We start from the raw sequence: 18,406 nt of genomic DNA, 5'->3' as shown, positions 1-18,406 counted from the left end.
GATGAAAGGGGCCCTTGGTTCCAAGGTGGGGAGTGGGCAAAGCAGTACTAAAGGGGGTGCCCCGACGTCCGGTGGGTGTTGGTGGTGGACAGAACAGCTGTAGCCCCATCTGGGCTGTGTCTCTGTCTGCCTGCACCCTGGCAACGCTCTAGAGGCAGCATGCCGGGGCCTGTCCCAGGAGGAGGGCTGGGGGGGTGTAGAGGCTGTGGGCCAAAGCGCGCTGACTCAGCACGCTGCTGAGAACCCCTAGGCTGCCGAGAGACTGGGAACGCAAGAGTCCCCTTCCTACTTTCCTGGAGATGTGGGCCTGGGGCGGCATGGAGGAGGCACAGGACAAGGCCAGTCTTCCCCTCACCCTAGCTTGGTGAGCCTGGGCACCCAGGCTCTGTCCTATCTCTGCAGGAGGCTGGGGGATTCTGAGGGTTGGCAGCCTCTTGGTCGGCATATCTCACCAAGCTTACTGCACCCCACCCCACCCAGAGTGAGTCTTGGCCTCGGAGGCATCCAGCAGTGGGGATGGGCACCCAAAAATCACCCCTGTGTTTCAGTCCAGTTTCCAGTTTGAACATGGAGAGAGGCCAGGTTCAGAGCTGGGATTAGAAGCTAGGGCATCAGGCTGTGACTACAAACTTGCTTTCTGTCTAAACTAAGTGACACCTTTCATTCCCCTTGTTCCAAGTCTCAAATTGACAAGGCCATTTAATCAGTAAAGTGGATCACTGAGTGGATTTCCTTCCTAGGGATGCCCCCTAGCCCCTCCCCAGATCCCCAGCAATAGGAGAGAGGAAGGAAGATGCAAATGGCCCCAGTAATCTCATTCTGAGTGCTGTTCAAATGTGTAGAGACCAGAGCCATGATTTCCCCCAACTTAGCACTAATGAACATTTTCAAGCATATGGAGAAGATGAGGGAATTTTTCAGTGGAACAGTGGACCCACAATTCACATTCTACCCCACTTGGTTCATCACATATTTAGCCATTCCCCTCTATCCATCTGCTTTAGTTTTCCAGCTGCTAAAATAGTGGGTTGGCTTAGCAATAGGAATTTATTGGCTCACAGATTCAGAGGCTAGAAGGCTTGCTTCCTCCCAGGGTTGGTATTTTATGACTGACCCGCAAACTTTGGGGTTCCTTGGTTTTTCTATCACATGGCAATGCACATGGCAGTGCCCTCTCCTTTCTTTTCTGGGTCCAATTGATTTCCAGCTCTGGCTGGTTCCCAAGGTGTCTCTTCTCTGACCTTTTCTATAAATTCTCCAGTAATAGGATTAAGACCCATCCTAATTTAGTTGGGCCACACCTCAACTAAACTTAACAACTTCACATGGTCCTATTTATGATGGGTTCACACCCACAGGAATGGATTAAGATTAAGAACATATTTTTCTGGGCAACATAACTCCAGGCCACCATACATATGAACATATCAATTCATTGGATTTTTTAATTTTTCATTTTGAAGCAAGTTTTGCAGACACGCTCTGCCTCTAAGCAGAGTATGCTCAACGTTGACTAGGGTTCAGCATTTGCTTACAGTTCTTCCTCAGAGAAAATCTTACATGGAAGGTCAAAATGCAGAAGGGTGGTAGGAAAGCTGCAGTGGTGTGTGGATGCAGAAGTCAGCCCCACCTGGGGAAGACAACTCAGCTCTTCTGCCAGGGACTTTCCCAGCCTTAGAACTGAAATCCCCTCAGTCCCAGCCTGACTTGGGCAGTAGATTGTCGAGGACTCACTCTATGTCCTAGCCTCTGAGGCACCCCTACTTCCCAGGAGCTTAGTTAGAAAACCACTAGCCTGGCCTCCATTGTCCCACCTTGGTCTGGCACCCATCAAGACCCTCCAGAACCTGGCCAGATTGGCCCTTTCTTGTTCTATGGCAGAAGGGGTCAGGCAAGCAGGCCAGAGATGGACTCCAAGCCTGGGTGCTGACTGAACCTGAACCAACCTCCTGCTTCCTCACCCACCAGCACCTGCCTGACCCCATCCTCCCCACCCTCCCACCACATGCTCCTCCACTCATTAGAGAGGATGTTGTCCAAGGCTGTGGTGTGGCCAGCACAGACGGGAGCCCCTGGAGGAAAGCCTCCTCATTCACGGTCCCATGACATTAGTGGCTGAGCTGGACTAAAGCCAGCAAGTCATTGATTCATGTGGAAAGTGGAGGAAGAGTGGCATTTGTGGGTTCACATTGTGGGCTGTGCTACCACAAGAGTCATACTATCTCCCCAGGGCACAAAGAGTGAGTGGAGCCTTTTGCCTCCAGGATCAGCTAGTTCAGCAGCCATGCCCCGATCGCCTGCCTCATGCGAGGCACTTGTTAGGAGCTGGGGACCTCATGATGAACAAGATGAGCTGGGCCTGCCACATGGGAAACCTGTATTCAGTAGACACATGAAGTTATTGTATGCTGTGCTAATGGTATCCAAAGAAGGGGTTGATATTGCAGTCCATGAGCTGAGGGAGTTTCTGCACACAGATGATAGGATGGGTCTCCAAGAGACAGCAGAGAGGGGAGAAGAGGGCTCAGGACAAACCCAGAAAAGGAACGCAAAGAGTGCAGAGAGGATGGCAGAGAATCTAAAGAGAATGACATCAGCCAAGCCTGGAGGAGGAGGGTAAGCCACATCAACACAGGTTGAGCAGTCTAATGGGATGAAAAGTTGTCCCACGTGGTCATCGGAGACCTTGCTAAAAATGTTTTGGTGGCATGATAGACAAAGACACCAAACTGGAGAGGGTGGAGCAGTAGATGGAAGGTGCCAATTCTTTTGAAAAACTTAGCCATGGAAGAGAGCAGATAAAGGGATATTTACTAGATGGAGAATTGAGGTCAAGGGGAGATTTTGCTCTTTGTTTTTTAAAGCAGGGAGCTTTACAATGCAAGTGTGGATACTGGTGGGGTGGCCCAGTCAAGAGGGAAACCAACATGATGTTCATTGCCTGTCTTCTGCCTCCACTACCCTACTTCCCTCCCCTGGGTCCACACCCCTTCTGTTTTCTGGGACTCCTGCCTCTGTCCCCTTTCTCCATAGACCAGATGCCCTCCAGGCCACAGACATAGCTGGCTTCTGCTGGATCCCCTGTGTCTATGCTTGTGTGCAAAGGGCTCTACATAAGGGGTTTTCCTTCCACTTGCCCAGCCATTCAGCTCACCCCTGAGGCTTTCATGTTCTGTTCCATTGAACAAATATAAACCAAGTGCCCCAATCCAGGCACAGGGTCTCCAGGAGATTATTGGACACAAATTTTGTGATCTCCACCCAGAGAGGAGAAACACAAACCATTAGGTGCAGGACAGGGTGCATGGAAGAATAAAGGACAGAAATCACAGGGAAAGCTTCCTGAGAGTGACCAGACGGCTGAGCTGAAACAGAGAGGGCAGGACAGTGGCGGCAGGGCATACACTCCAGGCTGAGGGAATGAAAGACCTTCACACACCTGTGTCAGAGTCCTTAGGGACATCAGGATCTGTGTGGCTATTGGCAGGCATGGGAGAAACCTAGAGGAAGTCAGGCCTGGCTGAGTCACTGGTATTTGGTAGGTACTCCATGATAGTGGATAAATGAATGGATTCATTCACTAATCCATTCATAATGGATGGATAGATAGATGAATGAATGAACGGATGGACAGATGGTCAGACGGTCAGATGGATGAATGGATAGATGGATGGATGGATGGATGAAAGAACAGATGAATGAATGGATGGATGCATGCATGCATGGAAGAATGATAGAAGGATGGATGAACTAAATGAATGGATGGATGGGTGAATGGATGCATGGATGGATGGATGGATGGATGGATGGATGGATGGATGGATGGATGGATGGATGGATGGATGGATGGATGAATGGATGGATGGGTGACTGGATGGATGGATGAGCAAACAAATGAATATATGAATGGATGAACAGACAAGTCTTTACATTCATATCCCATGTCAGGGAAACAAACTTCAGCTCTAGGCTGTGTGATTCCTGTTGGGTCCCAAGCCCAAGGGCTGCAGGCTTTCATGTGTAGGAAAGACTGAACAGACAGTCCTGGGAGGAAATGAGGCCAGCTGCAAAACTTGTGCAGCATTCTAGATGCAGGGTAAGAGATTTAGGAAAATCAGGTATGTAGGGAACAAATGTGTGAGGGAACCCAAAGGATGCCAATAGGAGGCATTGTACGCCTGTCCTGGGAGCAGGGACACAGCCAGCTCATTGGAAGGAGGGCTAAGTTCCCTTTGGGCACGTTGAGTTCATGGGTCCTGTGGACATTCACACTGAGCTGTCTTGGAGGAAGATAGGATTTAACTCCTGAGGGCTGTGATTTAGCAAGGAAGAGAGGAGAGAAAGCATTCCAGAGGCAGAAATGACATGGCATGTACAGAGAGGTGGGAGCTCTGAGGGGCAGGGACGTGGAGGGTTCCAGAGTCAGATTTTTCCAGGAAGCATCACCCATTTCCCTTAGCCTTTCCATTTGTCATGTAGGAACTCCAACGGGTTGGGGAAAGAGCTGTGCAAGGCAGAATTAAATAAGTACCATGGAGGGACAGCCAGGAGGAGCAGAGAGGGGTTGTCCCTGAGCAAGAGTCAGGAAGGCTGAAAGGAAGAAAGGGATGCAGAGCATGAGAGGATTTCCATGGACTGAGTACAGAGTGAAAACCTTTCTCCATTGAGGAGCTGGTTGAGACGGAGGTGGGAAATTGTGACCTAAAGGCCAGTGTGCTCTGCAGGGTATGAGAAGAAAGCAAGCCAATAGATCTAGAGTGTGGCTTCAGTGTCTAACACAGCAGCCCCTGACCACTCCAGAGGCTAAGGGGTTTGGAGGGAAGGGTGATGGGATATAATTCATATTTCTAGAAGTTGGGTTTCTTTTTCTGAGACTGAGAAACAGTGATTCGCCATTTCCTACTACTCTCACTGCACCTAGATGGAACCGAGTTAGTCTCAAAACATGACTTACTAAATATTAGAGCATAATATATGTGTGTAGATTACTGAGAAACATAGAAGCCTTTCTTTCCAGCCTCTTGGGTGGGTGTTTAATCCTCCGAGGAGAGGATGTGCTGACTGTGATTAACCCCTGGCGGGGGTGGGCTTCCAACTGAAGCATCAGTAAGGCTGCCAGGCCTCAGGTTTCCCACCAAACAAAGGAAGAAGAAACAGGTTTTCTCTCAATAGAGTCCACCAGAGAAAGCTACCAGATAAGCAATGCACCTTCCTGCTGGCCTGAGAGGCACGGCCAGGATGAATGATACTCAGGAGGGCTGCTCCAGGCCCTGGGATGGACCACATTGGGGAGCCCAGTGAGATGGAAGGAGATGAGACTCCTGAGGAGAAAGAGGTGGGACTTTCTTCACCAGAGAAGACAGGCAGGGTGGTGACTTAAGTGAGCTTGGTTGGAGTCTGTTTAGCTCTCTGTGAAAGCAGGTGTCACTAGAGTTCTGGAAACCTTTTCTCAGAAACTATGGACTATCATCCCCTAGAACTCGTCACCTATCCAACCATCTCTTCTTTCTCTGTGGAGCCTCTGATGGCTGTGTCTTATTCCATAGCCACACTGAGAGTCTCTGCAACCCTCCATCCCAGAAAACTCTGAAAACCCTTTGTGATATCAGTAGTTACCCTACAAGCAAAAGATGAGAATCAAGTTTCCCCAGCCTAGCCCTGCAAAACTGCAGCAGCCACTTCCTCACTCACACATAGTATCCACCAAGGAATGTACTAAGCATTGAGACACAAAGAGTCTTTATACAGAGTCCTGCCTTCAGGAACCCACTGTTTTAGTAGGGAAGAAAAACATATCAACAAGGATTCATAATCATATGTCACTCATGAGATCGGGTAGACATACCAACAGGTAGTCATAACCTGATGTCACCCATGTGACTGGATAGACACATCAATGGGCAGCTGTAGCCATGTGTCACCCATCAGATTGGGTAGATTCATCAATAGGCAGATGTAACCATGTGTTACCCATCAGATTGGGTAGACCCATCAATAGGCAGACTTAACCTTGTGTCACCCATGGGATTGGGTAGACACATCAATAGACAAACGTGCTGTCCATGGAACTGGGAAGATACATCAACAGGTAGCTGTAAATGTGTGTCACCCATCAGATTGGGTAGACATATCAACAGGCAGACATAGCCACATATCAGGCAGCTATAACCTTTGGTAGGTATATCAATAAGCAGATTTAGCCAAGTGCCATAGGATTGACAGCATTTCTGTGTTAGATAATGGTTAAGTTAGCACCAATCTCAAGGGAAATTTAGAGGTGAATTTGAAATATCTATTTAAACATAAATTGCCCATAATATGTGCCCTAAAATTTTCACTCTTAGTAATTCAACCTATGGGTGTCCTGCAGTCACTTACTAATTTACATTGGGACACTCACAGTAAACTTGTTTGTAATTTTTAAATATTCTTTAAACTGAAAGCAACCTAAATGTTCTCCTATATGAAATGTGTCAAAAATGTTTTGGTCTATCCATGTATTGGGCCACAATACAGTTATCATAGAATATAGAAGATGAGGTAGAAAAAGCAGATTCCAAGAAGCAGATGATCCCCCCGCATCATCAGTGCCTGTGTTTGCATTCTGGGTGTCTGGATGGGATTTATGTTCTGTGTTCCCAGGGTTTTTGTGGACAATCACCCAAGAGTCTCCCTTGGAGAGGGGCCAAGGAGGAAGAAGATGGTCTCACACCCATGCTGTTCCTTTCATTTCTTTCTGAATGGTTCAAATTTTTATAATTTTATGTTTATAACGCTCATTGTTTAAACAACTTTAAAAGATCTTTTATCAAAATTATTGCCTTTTGAGAAGCTCTTTCCCCTCTGCCTTCTCCCACCAGTCCCCAAAAGGACCTGGCATTTTTTTTTAATTAATCGAGGTATAATTACACATAGTAAAATGGACAGTTCTTAGGTGCACAATTCAGTTAGTTTTGACATGTCATCACCAGGGTAACCAACACCACAATCAAAATATAGAACATTTTCATCAACCTAGACCAGTGCAGGCCAATAGAACTCTCAGTAATGAGGGAAATGGTCCTATATCTCAACTGTGCAATATGGTAGCCACTGATCACAGAGTGCTTGAATGTGGCTAGTGTGTTAGAAACTGCATTTCAATGTTTTTGTCATTTTAATAAATTTAAATTTAAGTACTGGCAACTATTCTGCAATCCCCTGTTCTCTGAAGACAATCCTTGATTTCTGACCCCAGAGATGAATTTTGCCTTGTTCACTATCCACTAACCCACACAATCTGATAGTTGTGGAATCACAGAGCATGTGCTCCTTCATGTCAGGCTTCTTTCACTTATCTCAGTATCGGTGAGGTTCACTCATGCTATGGCATGTATCAGTTCCTTACTTTTTACTGCTGAGTAGCATTCCATTGCATGAATAAACCACCATTTGGTTACCCATTTCCCTATGGATGTATTCTGGTTTTTTTCCAGGTTTAGGCACTCACAAATAAAGCTCAGTGAACTTTCTTGAACATGTCTTATTGTGGGTAGGTAAATAACCCAGAGACTCACTGGCTCATACGGTAGGTAGGAATTTAGCTATGTTTTTGACTGTGTGATTCAGCTACTGCTGTGCCCTGAGTAACCAACCCCCTCCCAGGAAGCCAGTCCTCTCACTCTCTACCCCAGACTCAACCCTCAGCAGCCATCATCCACACTGCCTATAGGTTCCATTCTCTATTGACCCTAGGGTGCAAGGTGGCCCCTCCAGTTGTACAGTGCAGCAGTTTAGACCTTCAGCATTTCATGTTGCAAACCTTGACATTTTGTTTTGCTCTAAGTCTCAGGTCATTTGTACCATGCAGGTAGCAAGGCTCGGGGGGTCTCCGTAAAATCAGGTTTCCTTAATGGCAGTAGCTATGCTCTACCCTTGAATGTCATACTGCCCCAATGAAAAGGGCCTTGTTGTCTTCTCTCTCACATGGCAGATTTCTCTAAGATAGAGCCTCATCCCCTCCGTCAGACAAAAGATTGCCCTAGGAAGGGGCTTGTCTCCTTCTGCATCTGCTATCCAGGACATGCCAGATTGGCTCCAACATTACCCAGCCCCCTTGTCTTCTTCCTGCTAGGTCCCTGGCCATCGGGCACCAGTACTCCTCCCTCAGCACGCAGCCCATCCTCTGTGCCAGCATCCCTGGCCTGGTGCCCAAGCAGCTGCGCTTCTGCCGGAATTACGTGGAGATCATGCCTAGTGTGGCAGAAGGCGTCAAGATCGGCATCCAGGAGTGCCAGCACCAGTTCCGTGGCCGCCGCTGGAACTGCACCACCGTCCACAACAGCCTGGCCATCTTCGGACCCGTTCTGGACAAAGGTACGTGAGGCAGCCCCAGGAGGGCAGAAAGGAGGGAATTGCACCATCAGTTCCCTCTTGGCAGCAGCACAGTTCTGTGAGTGAGGGTGGGGCCTGAAGCTGAGGGCCTGGGTTTGAGTCCAGCTCTACCCCTCATGGTGATGGAATGCGGGACAGGTCACTTCTCTTGCCTCTGTGTTCTTTTCTGAGTGGGGATGAAAATGGCTTCTCTAGCATGTGGGAAGTGCTCCACAGACTATCATGGCTGCTGGCATCTCCAAGTTTTGTTCCCCACATTCGTGAGAAAGTACAAGTATTTGTTTGAAGACTTATTTCATTTCTCTTGGGTGGATACCCAGGAGTGGAATTCCTGGGTCATAAAGTAATTCTATGTTCAACTTCTTTGAGAAGCCAGCTCTTGAGCGGTGCTTCTGGAAGTTGGGAAAAACGATGATCTGTAAAATCATCCAAATCCCCAGATATTCCTCGTCCTTCCCCACTTCCAAAAAATGAAAGTGGGCTGTTCTAGGGGGAGCAAGGGTAATCACAGAAGGCTTCTTGGAGGAGGCATGGCTTCAGAAGTAGACGAAATGCAAAGTAAAAATAAGAAGGTATGGGCAGGGGGCAACATGGGTTAAGCAGCATACACAAAGGCACAAGAGCAGGAGCTATCCAGGGTCCTGGAGTCGTGGGTTATTTGGGGAAGGAGGGGAAAATGACCATGGCTGGGTGTTGGTTATCTACTGCTGAAGAGAAAATTATCACAAAACAAGGTAGCTTAAGACAGTAGTAAGCGTTTGTTATACCTCATGATTTTTGTGGGTCGGGAACGTGGCAGCCCTGCAGAGCCCTGGTCCCCACAGCCCTGGCTGCTGATGCTGTCTGTCATCTAGAACACACACAAATGACCTGTCCACACGGGGCTGGGTACCAAACACAAGGACTGGAGTGGGAGGAGTGGGAGGGAGACAGGTAGGTGGAACATAAAAAGCATACAATTCAGTGGCTTTTAGTACATTCACAGTGTTGGGCAACCACTGCCTCTGTCTTACCTCAAAGCATCCTCATCATCTTCCAAAAGAGGCATGTTACCCATTAGCAATCACTCTCATTTCTCCCAACCCCCAGGCCTTAGCAACCAATAAGGTGCCTTCTGTGTCCATGGATTTGCCTATTCTGGGCATTTCATAAAAATAGAATCCTACAGTATATGCCCTTTAGTGTCTTGCATCTTTCATTTAGCATAATGTTTTACAGGTTAGTCCTTGTTATAATAAATACCAGTCCTTCATTCCTTTCAGAGACTGAATAATATTCCATTATATTAATATATCACATTTTGTGTATCTGTGCATCCACCGAGGGACCACTGGGCTATTTTCACCATTTGGCTATTGTGAATAGCACTGCTAGGAACACTTGTGTACAAGTTTTTGTTTGAATAGCTGTTTTCACTTTCTTGGGTGCATACCTAGGAGTAGAATTGCTGGGTCATACAGTAATTCTGTTAAATTTTTGATAAACCACCTGTTTCCATAGTGGCTGTACCATTTTACATCCCCACCGACAATGTACAGGGGCTCCAATTTGTCCATATCCTCATCAGCACTTGTTATTGTTTGTCTTTTTTCTTTCAGCCATCCCAGTAGATGTGATGTGATTATCTCACTGTGTTTTTGATGATTTGCATTTCCTTGGTAGATAATAACTTTGAGAATATTTTAATTGACTAATTGGTCATTTGTGTATCTTCTTTGGAGAAATGTCAAGTCCTTTGCCCATTTTTCAATTGCATTTTTCATCTTTCTTGTTTGAGTTAGAAGAGTTCTTTATATACTCTGCATATAAAACCCTTATCAAATATGTGATTTGCAACTATTTTCTCCTATTTTGTAAGTTATCTTTTCACTTTCATGAAGGTGACCTTTGACACACTAAAGTTTTAAACTTGATGAAGTCTAATTTGTGTATTTTTTCCTTTGTTCCTCATGTTTTTAGTGTCAAATCTAAAAATATATTGTCATGTCCAAGGGAGTGAAGATTTACTACCATGTTTTCCTTAAAGACTTCAATAGTTTTACCTCTTACCTTTAGGTGTTTGATCCATTTTGGATTAATTTTATATATGGGGGAGGTAGAGTTCTGATTGTATGGGGATGGCACCTCTGTCAAACAACAATTTACCAAAGAAATATGAATTTATTTCTGGACTCTCAATTCTATTCCATTTAGATGACTATCCTTATGTCAGCACCACACTGTTCTGATTACTGTCGTTTTGCAGTAAGTTTTGAAACAGGGAAGCATGAATCCTCCAATTTTATTCTTTTTCAATTTCATTTTGGCAATTTGGGTTCACCTTGCAATTTCACATGAATTTTAGGATTGGCTTTTCCATTTCTGCAAAAAGGATTGGTGGAATTTTGATAGGGATTGCATTGATTCTGTAGATCACTTTAGTAATATTGACATCTTAAGAATATTGTGTTCCAATCCTGAATACAAGATGTCTTTCTATTTATTTAGGTCTTCTTTCATTTCTTTCAGCCATGTTTTGCAGTTTTCAGTGTATAGCTTTTGCATCTCCTTGGTCAAATGTATTCCTAAGTAGTTTTTCTTTTTGATGCTATAATACATGGAATTGTTTTCTTAATTTCCTTTTTGGGTGGTTCATTGCTAACGTATAGAAATCCAACAGATTTTTTGTGTGTTTATCTTGTATCCTGAAAATTGCTGAATTCATTATTTACTCTGATGGTTATGTGGATTCTTTAGGATATTCTGAGCATACGATCCTATGTCATCTGCAAATAGAGAGAGATTTACTTCTTCCTTTTCAATTTGGATGTCTCTTCTTTCTCTTTCTTGCCTAATTATTCTGGGTACAATTTGTAGCATGATATTAAATAGAAGTGGCAAAAGAAGGCACCTTTGTCTTCTCCCTGACCTTAGGGAGAATTCCATATTTCACCATTGAGTATGATATTGGCATGAGTTTTTCATGTATGCCCTTCATTAGGTTGAGGAAGTTCCCTTCTGTTCCTAGTCTGTTTGAATGTTTCTATCTTGAGAGAGTGTTAGATTTTATCAAAAGCTTTTTCTTCATCAATTAAGATGATCATGTGATTTTGTTTCTTCGTTCTATTAATGTAGTGTATCACATTGATTGATATTCATATATTGAAATTTCCTCACATTCCTGGATAAATCCTCACTCATGATGCATAATCCTTTTATGTGCTGCTGGATTTGGTTTGTTAATATTTTGTTGAGATTTTCGCATCGATATTCATAATGGGTGTTGGTCTGTAGTTTTCTTTTCTTGTTGCCTTGGTCTAGCTTTGCTATCAGGCCTCACGGAGTGTATTAAAAAGTTCTCTTTCCTCTTTTATTTTTTTGGAAGAGTTTGAGAAGCTTTAGTGTTAATTCTTTTTTAGACATTTGGTAAGATTCACCAGTGAAGCCATTTGCTTTTGGGCTTTCCTTTGTTAGGAGGTTTCTTATTAACCGATTCAATTTAACAAAACTGTTAAAGGTTTGTTGAGAGTTTCTATTTCTTCTTGAGTCAAATTAGGTTATTTGTATGTTTCTAAGAATTTGTTCATCTCATCTAGGTTTCTGAATTTGTTGGCATATAATTTTTTATAGCTTTTTATTTCTGTAAGGTTGGTAGTCATGTCCCCATTTGCATTCCTGATTTTAGTAATTTATGACTCCTCTCTCTTTTTCTTTATCAGTCTGGCTAAAGGTTTGTCTATTTTACTGATCTTTAAAAAAAAACTATTGGTTTTGTTGATTTTTATTGTTTTTCTGTTCTTAATTTCATTTATCTCCATACTAATCTTTACTATTTCTTTCTTTCTACTAAGTTTGGGTTTAGTTTGTTCTTCCTGTTTTAACTTCTTTGGGTGAGAGGTTAGGTTATTGAATTGTGATCTTTTCTTCATCTTTTTTTTTTTATTGGTGCATGGGCTGGGGATCGAGTGTTCTGCATGGCAGGTGAGCATTCTATCTCTGAGCCCCTCATGAATCCTCTTCTTTTTTTAATGTAGGTAGCTATAAGTTTTCTTCTGAGCACTGCCATAACTTTTGGTATGTTGTGTTTCCACTTTTTATTCCTCTTAAGATATTTCCTAATTTTCTTTATAATTTCTTCTTTGACCTATTGGTTGTTTAATAGTGTGTTGTTTAATTTCCACGTATTTGTAAATTTTACAGTTTTCTTTCTGCTATTGATTTTTAGCTTTATTCCATTGTGATCTGAAAAGATACTTTGCGTGATTACAATATTTTAACATTTATTAAGATTTGATTCATGGCCTAACCTATGGTCTACAGAAGATGTTTCATGTGCACTGGAGGGAAATATGTATTCTGTTATCATTGAGTGGAGTGTTCTATATATGTCCTGTAGGTCTAATTGGTTAATAGTGTTTTTTTAAGTCCTCAATTTCCCTATTGATCTTCTGCTTAGATGTTCAAACGATTATTGAGAATGGTATATTGAAGTCTCCAGCTATCACTGTAGAACTCTCTGGTTGCATGGAATATCTCCCCCCAACCCCGCCTTTACTCTCAACTTCTTTGTGTCTTTGTGCCTAAAGTAAAGCTCTTATAAACAGCATATAGAAGGAGCACACTTTTTTTATCCAATCTGCCAGTCTCTGCCTTTTAATAGACTAATTTAATCATTGACATTTAAGGTAATAGCTGAGAAAGGTTGATTCTGCCAGTGTCTCTTCATTTTTTCAGCGTTTCTGTGGAGGAGCTCCATACTTCATCCCTCTCGCTGCTGTCACTCTGTATCACCTTTTAAGACTCAGTCTTAGAGGACAAGCAGTGCCATTTCCACCACATTCTGCAAAGTCCACCCAGGTTCTAGGGCAGGGACCGCAGGCCCCTCTACTGAATGGGGTGTCAAGGTCACATTATGAGATGCATTGGAAGGATGTGTGTGCATTGGTGTGGCCAACTCTGGAAAGTGCCGGTGCCATCAGTGTGGGCCAGGGAAGACCTGCTGGCTGAGATGGGACCCCAGGAACCACAGCTGTGCTGACGAGCAGTCAGCAGGAAGAAAAGGCCACAGAAGACTTTGGAATAAAGTTGTGCTGTATAAAGCTGTTTGTCTAGAGGGATAGGGGGTGGGAACAGGGCAAGTTGCCTGAAAAAATCCTGCTTACATACCATGCAGTCTTGATAGGAATCTCCCACACACTGCTTCTCTCCTGGCTTCCCCACCATCACCTCCTCCTCACAAGTACCACTGGCTCTATCTTCAACCCAAACCCAAAGTCCACTCCCCTTTACTCTTAGTCATTAACTGCCATGCTAACTCCCCTGAGTGATGGCAAGGGCTCTCACACGGGTGCTCTTGATCCTTTCCTGGACCCCAAGGCAGACCACATGACCTCCTTCACCCCTACCACTCCAGGGCTCCCAACTCTCAGAGTCCCCTGGCCTCTGGCTAGGTTTTTTCCATCAGCCTGTCTGTTCTCCCTTTTATCCCCATTTCCAGCCCTGCTGACCTCACTGCTCTTTCTCAAACACCTTAAGCACAGTCTCACCTCTGGGCCTTTGCAGATTGCCATCTCCTCTGCCTCATGCTCTTTCCCCTGCTGTCTCCATGGCTCACTTGGCTGTTTCCCTCAGGTTTCTGTTCCGAATGCCACTTATCACCTGTATGACATAGCACGCCCCTACCTACGGCTGGCCCTCCCAACGTCCTCACTCTGTTTCACATTTCACCACCTGCTCTGTTGTGTATCAGTCTGCCTCTGTGCTAGAGGGTGAGTTCTGTGAGGGCAATCCTCCTGTAGGCCTTGCAGGTGCTCAGTCATCAAGCATGGGACAAATGAATGACCTTGCTAAGACCAAACAGCCAGAATGCAGAGGAAGGAAGGAACCCAAGAAATATCTGAAAGGAAGATGCACAGGGCTGTGGGGTCAGCTAGCATCTGGGGTGGAGGCCAGCTAAGGAGGGAGATGCTAGCTGGAGATAAGTAAACACTGGACTGAGGAGTCATGGGACCTGACTTCAGACTGAGTTCATTTCAAGGACCAGAGCTCCTTGGATGTGAGGGGGTCATGGCCACGCCCATCCATATATCCATGTCCTTTAGAGGGGAGCACACCACAGGGCAAAGGGTTCCAGATGGGAGTCAGGCTTGGAGCCTGGGATCAGTTACTGGGGCAGAGGTCAAGGAGACTGTGTCCTGAGGGAGCATGTCAAGGTCCTTGGGTGGAAGAAGCTGTGGGACAGAGAGAGAGAAGCTTCAAGAGCTGACCTCTGAGTGACCTTCAACAATTCTTGGTGCGTCTGCGTCCTGGTCCATAAAATGGGCCATAACTGCAGCTCAGCCTGCTTTACAGAGCAGGCCGGTTAGCATACGTTACACGGCACCTTTCCCATGGAGGCGTGGCAGCTAAGGCTGCTCCTATGGGTGAGAGGAGTCGCATTCACAGGTGATGTGGTGCCTCAGGCTGTGTGTGACACCCGTGTGGTGTGGGTCCTTGCAGTGGGGAAGAAGTGGTAGAGAGATGGCCAGTGCATGCCCCATGGCTGTGAGGCTCCAGACAGAGGCTTGGGTGCCAGGGTCCAGGAGAGGTGCCTGGGACTTTCCTCTTCTGCTCTGTGCCAGTGTGAATCAGTGGTGGACCCCAGAAAAGCCAAGTTCTTTAATCCTCATTCAGTATTGCTGGGTGGGATCTCTTTGACTATCTCCATGGAGATGTATTCCACCCAATTGTGGGTGGTAACTTCTGATTAGACGGTTTCCATGGAGCTGTGTCTCCATCCATTCAAGGTGGGGTTGCTTACTGGAGCCCTTTAAGAGGGAACCATTTTGGAGAAAGCTTCAGAGATCAGAGACCTTTGGAGATAAAAAGGAAAACGCCCCTAAGAGCGCTTCATGAAACAAGAAGTCTGGGGTACAAGCTAGCAGAAGTTGCCATGTTCACCAAGTTGCCATGTTTGCCATGTGCCTTTCCAGTTGAGAAAAAACCTTGAACTTCACCGGCCTTTCTGGAATGTAGGTAAACTCTTGTTGGTGACTTAATTTGAATGGTTTCATAGCCTGGCCTTATTTGGATATTTTCACGGCCTTAGAACTGTAAACTTGCAACTTATTAAATTCCCCTTTTTAAAAGCCATTGTTTCTGGTATATTACATTCCAGCAGCTTGCAAACTAGAGCACTCCTTAAATAAGAAGAAATGGGAGGGATTTTGAGAAGATGACAGGAAGCCCTCAAAAAGGGCTGCCCCACTCAAGTAGCAGAAGGAGACTGTGTTGGGTGAGGGTTCTTCTGGACACAGGAAGGGTAATTGTTAGCTGCTATCATCCTGGGAGTCTGTGGGGTACATCAGGTTGCCCCTTGTCGGCACCCCAGCTTCACAGTTGCCCAGTGGAAATGGGGAGAAGATGAATGGGGTCAAGGCCTGGCCCTGCCCAGTGGGCACATGACTTCCCTCCTCCTGGAGAGCTGACCCTAGCTGGAAGCCGGGATAACGCCAGCTCAGAGAGTCATTTAAGCATTAATGGCTAAAGTAAGCTCTTCATTTCACAACCAAGAGGAAGGAGAGGAGTTGCTCAGGAGCCCAATTTGAAAGCAGAGCTTGGGTGAGAGCTCGGCTCTCAGCTCTCCCAGCATCTAACCTGCTGTTTTGCCCTTCATGCTGGTGTTTAAGCCACATGTCGTCTGCTGGGACTAGGCCAGAGGATGGGGCCGAGCCTTGGGGAGCCCAGCCTACTCCTTTTGGAGAAACACCAGCTTGTGGGGTTGAACCAACAGGCATGGAAAAGCACATGTTGCCCTGCATGGAGTGAGAGATCCCTAGGGGAGGGGGAGCTGGCTTTTATTTTTCCGGCATTAATACTGATAGCCCACATCTCCTTTCCAGAAGGTGCTGAGAAAGTTAACCCATCCAGCCACATAGAGGATTGCAGACACTCTCCAGAAAAGCCCATTGTTTGGAGAATGAACATTTCCTGGGTCATAAATCATGGCAAAGGGAAGGGGAATATGAGATGCGGGTTGACTGGCAGGAATGGTCTCAGGCCTGTGGGGCCGGGAAGGGTCCTCAGTAGCCACCCACTGCAGGATTGTTTTGGAGTCCAAACCAGTAAGACAATGGCAGACTCCCCTGTCTCTCTCGATGGGTGGGGGCTGAGGAGCATTTTCGGGTGACGCTAACACCTGCCTTCAGGGAGTAAGGCTAAGATGCTGCGACAGGCCCAGGTGAAAAGAAGGGAGGAAGCAGAGGAGACAGCATCTATGCTGCCCTCTCCTTACCTGTGAGAATGCCACCGGACCAGTGGGTTTCAGACTTGGCTACATATTAGAGTTGCCTGGGGAGAGTTTGAAAAAAATCTCGATGCTTGGGACTCATCCCCCAAGATTCTGATCTAATTGCTCTGGATTGTGTCTTCAGCTCCGGGGACACTTAAAATCTCACCAGGGGAGTCTCAAGTTTTGAGAACCAAAGACAATCTCCAAAGATTATTATTCCAGGAATAGGACTTGTAGGGAAATCTTGAGGAAATCAGGGCCCCTTCCTGAACCTCAGTTTCCCCACCTGTTATGAGGGTCCCGAACCGTATGGTCCTTTTCAGTCCAGGAGTCCTAAAGCATCATACCAATAGGCGTTGCCATGTGTTGTGGGGTGGGAGAGACAGACAGATGTCTAAAGCCCCATCTGGGCCTGCCAGGCCCTCCTAAGTAAATGAGGAGTACTAACTTGCCATTTCTTCCAAGGCCCTGGATGGGCCTGGGTCAGAGCTGCCCTAAACTCTGAGCAGTGGTTTCTCAAAGGGAGCCCATAGCTCATGAAGTTGGGCTCTTGGTCAGCCAGCGAGCAGCAAGTATGAGTTCTGTGGGGCTCACTGGCCACTGAAAGCCAGGGCTGAGAAGAAAGACCATGTCCAGGCTCTGGACATCAGGATGCAAGGTCCTTGTAGGGGAACAGAAGGGTCAGCTAAGGACTTTGTCTCCTCCAGAAAAGCCCTCTCAAGTGGCAAGAGAATTTTCCTGTATAGGAAGCTTGAGCACAGTTTGCTGGTACATTGAGGTCCAAGATGATTCAGTGACCCTTTCAGGGCTTCTGTGTGTCCCCATTCAAAGGGGAGAAAGACTTTTCATTTCCTGCTCTCCCTACAAGGTAATGTGAAGGGCAGATGAGACACTGGGGAGGAAAGATGTCTACTTCTATTACTGTGTGAATCTGGGTCCCATGTGGGGTGAAGAGACTGCTGGGAAGATAGAATTAGGATCAAAGAACATCACTTTCTGGGATACAGAGCAGTTTCAGCCCAGCACAGGGGTGAACCCATTGGAAGTAGGCATTTTTGATGAGGCTACTTCAGTTAAGGTTTAGCTACCTCAGTCAGGATGGGCCCTAATCTTATTACTGGAGTCTTTTATAAAAGAATAAAATTTAGACACACAGAAAGAGGGAAAGCTGCAGGGGGAGTAGTTAGAAGTTGTACATCTACAGGACCCAGAAGAAAAAAGAGAGACCAAGGAAGAGAAGGAAGAGACCAGGAGACACAGCCATTTGCCTTGCTATGTGACAGGCTAAGGACCAAGGGTCCCCAGCAGCCAGCCCCAGAACCCTACAGTCTTCAGAGAGAAAGCCCAAAGCCTTGATTTGGCCTTTTTTCCTGTTTCAGTTTGCTAAAGCTGACGAAAACAATATACTAGAGATGGATAGCTTCTAACATTGGGGATTAATTAAGGTACAAGTTTACAATTCTAAGGCCACAAAAGTGTCCAAAGTAAGACACCACAGGACAATACCTTCTCTGGAGAAAGGGTGCTGGTGATCTGGCACCCCTCTGTCACAAAACCAGGTCCATGGCAGCGTCTGCTGGTTCTTCTCTCCCAGCTTCCGTTGCCTCAGCTTCTGGCTTCTCCATCTGTGGCTTTTCCACTAAATGTCTTTGGATGTTTCTCTCAGCTTCTCATGAGCTTCTCTTAATTTCATCTCTTAGCTTCTGTGTGTAGTTTATCCTTTTATAAAGGACGCCAGTTAGAGGATTAAGACACACTTTGAATAAGGTGGGTCACATCTCAGTT

The 18,406-nt window shown here is 45.8% G+C and overlaps 1 protein-coding gene across 1 annotated transcript in view; it reads left to right on the top strand.

Moving 5' to 3' along the window:
- The window catches only part of WNT3A (Wnt family member 3A), a 58,871-nt gene that overhangs the window by 13,743 nt on the left and 26,722 nt on the right, over nucleotides 1-18,406 (top strand). Inside the window, exon 2 of the mRNA XM_077138129.1 lies at nucleotides 8,114-8,355. Coding sequence (XP_076994244.1) covers nucleotides 8,114-8,355 — 242 coding nt within the window. The remainder of the gene's footprint in view (nucleotides 1-8,113; nucleotides 8,356-18,406) is intronic.

Source organism: Tamandua tetradactyla, chromosome 20, assembly GCF_023851605.1.
Source record: "Tamandua tetradactyla isolate mTamTet1 chromosome 20, mTamTet1.pri, whole genome shotgun sequence".
Taxonomy (NCBI): domain Eukaryota; kingdom Metazoa; phylum Chordata; class Mammalia; order Pilosa; family Myrmecophagidae; genus Tamandua; species Tamandua tetradactyla.
This window is presented reverse-complemented; position numbering and strand designations above follow the sequence as displayed.